Genomic DNA, 9314 nt, shown 5'->3' with positions numbered 1-9314 from the left:
TTTTTTATTCTATTATATTCGGTATGCCTCAAGAATCATACTAATATAGGTTGATATAGAATCACACTAACATAAAATCACTCTAACAAAATTATTCTAATAAAAAAATAATATAGATTAATATAGAATCACGCTAATAAAAAAAAAATTGAGATAGAGTGATTTGAGAAATTGTGCTAACACCCTACATTACATTCATCCTATGGCAGTGCACCATAGGATGAAAAATCGGACTGCATTTAATGTAGGGTATAATTTTTCGAGCTAGCTTGATAAGGTCCATGTCATCTCAGCTTGCCATTTGTTGCTTGCGGTAGCTCTCCATTTCCTCTCCCGAAAAAAATACTATATATTAGCGTGAAAGCAAGTTAGTTTTTTATGAATGTGAGAAGCTGTACTTAGCCTCTCTATGGCTATCGAGCAATTGTTTGCCTGAAAGAATCCATCGGCAGGTTGCAAGTGCGACTACATTTTTTGAGCAAATTTTAAGTGTGAATACCGATTCATTTTTAAACTTCGTATCAGGCTGAACAGCTTGTTTCTTGCTCATAATAAAATATATAACAAAATGTTAATGGGAAATTGACCACCTTATATTTGTGTTTGGAAGAAATAATTAATCCGCACAGTGCTCCAACAAAGATGAACATACATAATTTGATCTGGGTTCTGCTTAATATGGATAGCCAAACATGAACAGCTATAATTTACAATAATAATTATATCCTCCGATGACCACTCATAACCACCCAAATAGAGAAACACTAATTATACGGCCCATCCAGCCCAAGCATGTCCTCCCATTCGACGAATTGACACCACTCCCTTGCAAGTGGAGGCCTAGGCCCACCAAATGAATACCCACTCCCAATGTTCCATTGACCCACCACAAAAGTGCATCACAATTCGTGCATTGCCACGTGTACGTTCATGATTACTTTTTTCATACTTAAATGCGATTCCTTTCCGCCACTAAACTCGCAACTCGCCAACCACCTCCGATCTGTTGCCCAAATTTTGATTCAAATACTGGCGGTGCGTTGGAGGCAAGCAAAGGGAAGGGGAGCGAGAGAGAGCGAGAGAGAGAGCGAGAGAGAGAGAATGGCGAGTAGAATCTTCTTTTTGTCGTGCCTCCGCGCCGACGGCTCGTACCGGAGCCTCTCGCCGCGGCCGCACTACCCGTCGATGCCGAAATACCCGAAGGGGGCAAAGGCCTCGGCCGCGGCGAATGGCGGCGGCGACGACTCCGGGGCGACGCCGCAGGAGGAGGAGGACGAGCAGGAGAAGAAGGTGGCGCTATTCTCCGTGCTCGGTATGACCTGTGGGGCCTGTGCCGGATCGGTCGAGAAGGCGATCAAGCGGCTGCCGGGTATCCACGATGCGGCCGTCGACGTTCTCAACGCCAGGGTCCAAGTCATCTTCTATCCCGCCTTCGTCTCTGTGAGTCCTCTCTTCTTTTTCTATGTTGCATATCCTCCCGATTTTATTTTTGTGTATGTTGATACTGAATTTTGGATTGGCTTGATTGTCAGATTTTGTAACACCTTTGGTTTTTCAGAATTGTTAAGGTTTTTGGATATTAATCTATCTTTGGTTTTCGAGCTGTGGTCAGATTCTGGAAGAGATCAATCTGTTCTTTTTTTCCCCTTCTTTTGAAAATATCATGCTTAGTTCAGAATCACATGTATCAATACTGCTCCTTTTCTTTTGTTTGTGAAAACCTATGCGAGCGTGAACCTAGTCCCACATCGGTTATTTCCCTTAGAAATTTTGGGTACTTATACAAGATGAAGAAACCTAGCTAGCTTTTTGGGTGAGATACTAGATTGTTACAAATATATCAAAACGAACTCGGCCCATAGTCTATGTGAACTAGGAGACACTGCAGCACGAATTTATGGAGGTTGATCACGGGCCGATCGTAGTATTTGTGATTAAATTTGAATGAATTTGAACTCTTAGCTTGTCGAGAATGTTAGAGTTTAAACGGGAGGAGTATGTGAGTACCCAGGCAAGCGTATGTTTAGTCTCACATCGGTTATTCGCCGAGGAGATCTTGGGTACTTATACAGGATCAAAAAATCCAAATAATATTTTTTGGCTTGTTTTTTTGGGTGAGATACTAGATTGTTACAGATGCAATGGTCCCACAACCGCCATACATGTCATGGTTAGTTAGGGTAACGTTTGGCTAGTATAAATTGGACTTTAGTGTAGCCTGAATCCATTACAACTTAAGCTTGAAGCGTAGAAATGGACTTGGTAAAACTTTATTAGTTAAGTGAAATCCTTATGATTCGTTTTATTTAAGAAGCAATTATTTGGGCGAAGATTAATACCTCTATGCATGGAACAGGAAAATTAACATTGAGCTTTGATTTGGTGGAGATGTGTCTATATGAGTTTAATGTCTGACCTTGTATGTTTAAAATGTATCATTGTCAAATAGTGATACCAGAACCACATTTTATCGTATGTGTAATTCTTATATATAAAACCAATGTCAAAATTTCCTGCCAGGACATAATCTTTTGACATCTTGGAGTCGTTTCACTTTTTGGATTCTTCTGCTGTGCATCATGTAAATCAATCAGTTGTATCATGCCTACCTAAATTCTGGACATTTTCTTAATCACAAGTCAGATATATTCTTCTAAATTTGGAGAGTGAACTTCATCTTTGTTCATCGCATTTTTTTGCTTTATCTTTATTCATAAAACCGGATTCTATGGGAATCTAAATAACATGAATGCTTGCATCTTCCAGGAGGATACAATTAGAGAAACTATTGATGATGCTGGATTTGAAGCTGCACTAATCAAAGAGGAGGTTAAAGAAAAGCCTACTCTAATATGTAGATTGCGCATAAAAGGAATGACTTGTACATCTTGCTCAAGTACCATTGAATCTGCTTTGCAAGCTATTGCTGGTGTACGGAAAGCTTTAGTAGCCTTGGCAACTGAAGAAGCAGAGATCTGCTATGATCCTAAGCTTGTAAGCCCCACCCAGCTAATGGAGGTAGTTAAAGACACCGGTTTTGAATCTATACTTATTACCACAGGGGAAGATAGGAATAGAGTAGAGCTCAGAGTTGATGGAGAACTTGATGGAAGATCTATGTCTATGGTTAAAAATTCTCTACAAGCACTCCCTGGAGTTGAAGATGTAAACATTGATCCTGCACTTCACAAAGTTACTGTATCTTACAAGTCAGATCAGACAGGTCCTCGGAACTTCATTGAAATTATTGAATCAACGGGGTCTGGGCGTCTCAGGGCATCACTATACCCAGAAGGAGGGGGAAGGGAACTTCACAAGCATGAGGAGATAAAGCAGTACTATCGATCTTTTCTTTGGAGTTTGGTATTCGCAATCCCAGTGTTTCTCACTTCTATGGTGTTTATGTATATACCAGGAATCAAGCATGGACTAGATAAGAAAGTTGTAAACATGTTGAGCATTGGAGAGCTTCTGAGATGGATTTTATCTACCCCGGTCCAGTTTATAATCGGCAGAAGGTTTTACACCGGTGCTTACAAAGCGTTGAGACATGGATCTGCTAATATGGATGTGTTGGTTGCCCTTGGCACGAATGCTGCATACTTTTATTCAATCTACTCAGTGCTCAGAGCAGCAACTTCACAAAATTTCAAGGGGACTGATTTTTTTGAAACAAGTTCAATGCTTATCTCGTTCATCCTTCTGGGAAAGTATCTTGAGATCTTGGCCAAGGGTAAAACATCAGAGGCCATCGCCAAACTCATGGATTTGGCACCAGAAACTGCAACACTTTTAACTTATGACAATGAAGGAAATGTCATAAATGAAAAAGAGATTGATAGTCGACTAATACAAAAGAACGATGTGATTAAAGTAATACCTGGTGGGAAGGTAGCTTCGGATGGTTTTGTTATATGGGGTCAGAGCTATGTCAATGAGAGCATGATAACGGGGGAATCACGACCTGTTGGAAAGAGGAAGGGTGATACTGTGATTGGTGGGACTGTGAATGAAAATGGTGTGTTGCATGTACAGGCAACTCATGTTGGATCAGAGAATGCTCTATCACAGATTGTTCGTCTTGTTGAATCAGCACAAATGGCCAAAGCCCCTGTGCAGAAGTTCGCTGATCGCATTTCCAAGTATTTTGTGCCTCTCGTAAGTAAATTTGCAATTCCTTTTCTTTCCTCTTTGTTTATCAGTGGAACCTTCTATTCTGGTATAGAGCGGTCCACTGCTCTGAACTGTCCCAACTCCTGAATGACAAAATAATAAATTAAGTAGTTTAGTGGCTTTTTCCCTAGTGTTGCACTGAACACTTGAATCTTCCTAGTCACTTAACAACTGTTACTAAGGGGTCAAAGGTCCTCCAAATTTTTGAGGTTGATTATTTAGAAGGTGAAAACTTTTTTAATACTGATCTCAAAAAGTTTATGAAGTTATATTCAACCAGACATCTTTCTTCTTGATTGTGATTCATTGTTGATACATCCTTGTTATTGAGTTTTTGTGATGTCTGTTTATTATGCTTTGTGTTTTCTCTCTTCAGGACAAGATGCTAAGCTGTTTTTCCCCTCTGTATACCATCTTGATTCCACTAATTAATATATTCTAAATTGGCAAATGGCACCTGAGGCATTACCTTTTACCAAATTGACATTCTTTATAAATAACTAAATACCTTATCTTCAAAATCATAAAATTTAGAAAAAAAAAACATTATCTAAACTCTCTCTCTATATATCTATCTATCATCTGTCTGTCTATATCTATAATCACATTTTTTATGAAAACTACCAATTGTCTATCATAAATGTACTGGTTATTGACACACTGGCTCGCTGAGCTATCACTGATTTAAGCAAATAAAATGACGCGCGCGCGCGCGCGCACACACACACACTCACGTACATTCATAAGCTAAAGCTACTTTTAACAAGTCATGGACAAATATCTAAGATATCTTGGATTAAAGATGTTTACATGCTTTTACTTGTGCAGGTTATCATTCTTGCATTCTTTACTTGGCTTGCATGGTTTTTAGCAGGAAAGTTCAGTAGCTACCCAAAGTCCTGGATACCGTCCTCCATGGATAGCTTTGAACTTGCTCTACAATTCGGCATATCAGTTATGGTCATTGCCTGTCCATGTGCCCTTGGCCTGGCAACTCCAACAGCTGTTATGGTTGGAACTGGTGTTGGTGCTTCTCAAGGTGTGCTGATTAAAGGGGGGCAAGCACTGGAGAGTGCACATAAGGTCTGCATGTATAACCTTTCTGATTTTTCCATATTGAAAGGCGCCTGTTGATGTTAATCTTGTGGAGTTGAATACTCTCTGCTAAATCATCACTGCACATGCTCCCTGGTGACTGGTCTAGCATTTTACTATGCTGTGATTGACACCATTATAAAACCCAAGTTCAATTTATATCTCATTGATTTCTGCAACACGAAGAGGTTGTGAGAATATTGTTTGCACAGATCATTTGCTGGGTTGTCTGATTTATTACTTGAGTGAAATTTTTTCTGGCATTTTATTCATCGGGGATAGCATCCATCTGTTATGGTTTCTATAATTCTATATGCACAGTGATTGGTTAAACTTGTAGCAGACAGCATTTACAACAGTATTGACAACCACATGATTAATTATATTATTACTCCACATATTGTAATATTTTCCCTTTACTGGAGCTCATTAAAATGGTATCCTGCAAGTTATATTTAGTCTTTTATTTACTCTGTTGTAAAAAGCTAGTTTTGTTGCTTAAGTCTCATATATGCTTGATAGAACAGATGTATTCTAGTTATGTTTTAATCCATTCTACAAGTTTAAATATGATTTTGCATTAACTTTGTAGGTGGAAACTCTACATATGCCTGAATGAGAAGTTTGAATTTCCAAACAAAAAAATCAATCTGATTGATTTCGTACCCTTCACTCGATGAGAAACTGGGTCAGATTCTACTGATCAACAAACCTATCGAACTTAAGGAAAGATGTGTGGATATTTTGTCATATTCTAGAAAGCTCCCTTCTTATGGGACCAGAATCTTGAAAATTTTCACTACACCTGTTCTCCCCCTGAACTTTTAGTATAGAACACAGCATTTTTTTATTTCCACTCTTCAGTTATATTGTAGGTTTTGGGTCCAATATGTAAGAATCTATGATGATTTTAAAGGATAAATAGTGAAAAATTAGGAGAAACGACTAACAAGTTTGTAGCTCAAAGGAAAAGTAGGTAACAAATTATAGAGCATAAATGGCCTGAGAAGACCAAAAAGGAAGTTGTCAGAAGGATATGAAATGTATTGAGCTGGCAGATGATGTAGCCTTGATAGGAAGAGAGAGCGAAGAAGGATTTACCAAGATGAATCCAGATATATGGAGTATAGCTTCTTTGTTGGGGTACAGCATAAGCTTGAGATTGTCAAGCAACATTACATAAATAAATATGTCAGTCTAATGTCAAACAAGGTGAAAATAGAAGTATAAATCTGATAGAAGCATAGAAGGATTACTATCCTGTGGTTAGCATAGTTTTGAGTATGTGGGTCAGTCATGCCAATTTCAGATGAATATAAAACATGTTCTTTCTTCTTCGATATTCTATCCCGAATCTAAGATAGGGTCACTTCAGAAGTTCTGGCACATGCAAACTTTCTAGTATACATCAGATTGTTATTACCTGCCAGCAAACCTTTAACTAGCTGTTGTTTGAGGAATTTAATTCCATGTAATATTTTGATATGAGTTATTAAGATCATCTTGGAAGGTGCAGCTAATCTGCCATTACTTGCTTGTCTGATAATTTAAATTATTGAGCAAATATTTATGTTTGGTGCTGAAGTATTTTGAAGTTTTGAATATTAAGCAATTATATAACAGAGACTGGACATTACTCTTTGTAGGTCGATTGTGTTGTTTTCGACAAGACAGGCACTCTTACCACTGGAAAGCCTGTTGTTGTTAGCACAAGGCTCCTGAAGCATATGTTGTTACGTGACTTCTATGAATATGTTGCAGCGGCTGAGGTAGGTTATCTTTTCCACAATTCTTTTTAAATAACGGTTTAAGCTTATTATGTAGTTTCATGGAATATCATGCAATCCCTTGCATGCGGCTTTGTTTAACATATAAAGAACAATGTCAATAAGCCCAACGGAAGTGTTATCTATCATGACTGAATTATCGCCTTGCAGCATTCTGCATGCTTTTAAAACAGAAGCCTCTGTTTTTAAGGTACTGAACTGGTAATTGCTATCAGGTAGCTGATGGTGCTTGTTCAACATTTCTATCTTCATAATGCCAGCTTCTTCCCCTGACATTCTAATATTATTAGTTATTTCTTTTTAGTAGACATAATTTACAAGTCAAAACTTTCCTATCCAGGGGTTACTTTCTTTTGTCAGTAATACCTTGCAATATGCTGCATTTTGGATAGGTCAACAGTGAGCACCCTCTGGCAAAGGCCATAGTTCAGTATGCCAAAAAGTTCAAAGAAGAACAAGAAAACCATTTGTGGCCTGAAGCAGAAGACTTTATATCTGTAACAGGCCGTGGTGTCAAAGCAACGGTTGGAAACAAAGAAATAATTGTGGGCAACAAGAGCTTGATGTTGGACTCAGGCATCCGTGTCCCTGTTGCAGCCCGTGAAATTCTTGCTGAAGCTGAGGAAATGGCACAGACAGGAATAATGGTTTCGTTGGATGGAGAAGTTGTTGGAATAATCACAGTTTCTGATCCATTGAAACCCAATGCCCAAGATGTGATATCTCTTCTTAAGTCCATGGAAGTGAAAAGCATTATGGTAACAGGGGATAACTGGGGTACTGCAAATGCGATCGCCAAAGAAGTTGGGATCGATACTGTTGTTGCTGAAGCAAAACCAGAGCAGAAAGCACAGAAAATAAAGGAACTACAGGTATCCAGATAACCTATCCAATGTTTATCACCATTGTCTAGTGCTTTCGCATTCATCTATGTATATATGTATATACAGAGGTGCAGATAGACAAACAGACATCCAACTATTAGAAATCTGATAACTCTGACTTGGTTGTGTCAAAGTCATCATTGTACAAATATTCTACTAATATCGTGCTGATGTTAATTGTAGATGTCTGGCTTGACGGTGGCCATGGTTGGTGATGGAATCAATGACTCACCGGCACTTGTTTCTGCTGATGTCGGGATGGCCATAGGTGCTGGTACGGATATTGCCATTGAAGCTGCTGACATAGTCCTTATGAAGAGCAACTTGGAGGATGTAATAACTGCAATTGATCTCTCGAGGAAAACTTTCTCACGGATCCACATGAACTACATCTGGGCTCTTGGTTACAACATCATGGGCATACCTATTGCTGCCGGGGTTCTTTTCCCATCTTCTAGATTCCGCTTGCCACCATGGATTGCTGGTGCTGCAATGGCTGCTTCATCGGTTAGCGTTGTTTGTTGCTCTCTGTTGTTAAAGAACTACAGAAGGCCCAAGAAGTTGGATACTCTTCAAATCAGGGAAATCTTGGTTGAATGATTGATGGTAAGTTGGGTGTGGCTTAGGATAAATTTGTGCATATGTTTGCAACCCTGGAGTGGTTGACGAGGTTGCTTTAATAAACTGTGCAAAATCAGACTGCTGTAATGCTTGTCTAAATGGATAAATGCTTGCATGGTGCAAGTTCTTTAGTTAATAAGTTACCTTCATTCATTCATTCATTCATCTACAGCTTCATTAATACAATTATTTATACATCCTTTCCTTGTTATGTATTGCTTCATATTCTTTTGATAAAAATTCATCAATATCTCATTTACATAGAATTTACTAGCTTATATTAAAGTACAGGTCGCTTATCTTTACCCTTACCTTTTTTTTTTTTTTTTTTTTTGGATAAGCTTGAACAAACTCCACGGAGGATATCTCCACGTAGTTTAAGCCTATGCCACCAAAATGATGAAATAGACTTACACTCACTATTCCTTTCGGCTACCATATTGCCCTCCTACACTATGAACATTAAAAAAAATGTGAAATCCAAACAATCATAAAGTTTAATGCGTATTAAATGCATTTTGCTCCCTCCACTTGTTCTCTTTACTTATCCCAATCAAATATCAAAACACGTCTATTCTGTGGAATAGACCAATCCTTTCAACAATACAAGAGATTCCTTTCCCACTTATCTGCAACCAAATATCACCTTAAAAAATCGAAGCAGCCTCTTGGTCCCAGGCTCTCGAGTCCAGGATCCACAAGATCCAGGTGGTGAAGGTCAGTAAGATTTCCTACGTCACTGGTTAACTCTTCA

At 38.6% G+C, this 9314-nt stretch overlaps 1 protein-coding gene across 1 annotated transcript; it reads left to right on the top strand.

Moving 5' to 3' along the window:
* The first annotated feature begins 1012 nt into the window (after window positions 1–1012).
* LOC103705522 (copper-transporting ATPase HMA5) lies at window positions 1013–8771 on the top strand. Its single transcript, XM_008789255.4, has 6 exons — window positions 1013–1440; window positions 2767–4158; window positions 5002–5256; window positions 6915–7037; window positions 7448–7927; window positions 8123–8771. The coding sequence occupies exons 1-6, from the start codon at window positions 1102–1104 to the stop codon at window positions 8537–8539; spliced, it is 3006 nt and encodes a 1001-aa protein (XP_008787477.2). The 5' UTR covers window positions 1013–1101; the 3' UTR covers window positions 8540–8771.
* The last annotated feature ends 543 nt before the right edge of the window (window positions 8772–9314 follow it).

The sequence above is a fragment of the Phoenix dactylifera genome, unplaced genomic scaffold (genome assembly GCF_009389715.1).
Source record: "Phoenix dactylifera cultivar Barhee BC4 unplaced genomic scaffold, palm_55x_up_171113_PBpolish2nd_filt_p 000274F, whole genome shotgun sequence".
NCBI lineage: Eukaryota > Viridiplantae > Streptophyta > Magnoliopsida > Arecales > Arecaceae > Phoenix > Phoenix dactylifera.
Note: the sequence above shows the minus strand (reverse complement) of the source record. Positions and strands in the feature narration are given on the sequence as shown.

Bases quoted from the DNA above. Each gene is read 5' to 3' on its own strand.
- LOC103705522 (XM_008789255.4), top strand. From the start codon at position 1,102: ATGGCGAGTAGAATCTTCTTTTTGTCGTGCCTCCGCGCCGACGGCTCG. The intron at 4,159-5,001 runs GTAAGTAAATTT...TTACTTGTGCAG, and splicing joins CCAAGTATTTTGTGCCTCTC to GTTATCATTCTTGCATTCTT. The intron at 7,928-8,122 runs GTATCCAGATAA...TGTTAATTGTAG, and splicing joins AGAAAATAAAGGAACTACAG to ATGTCTGGCTTGACGGTGGC.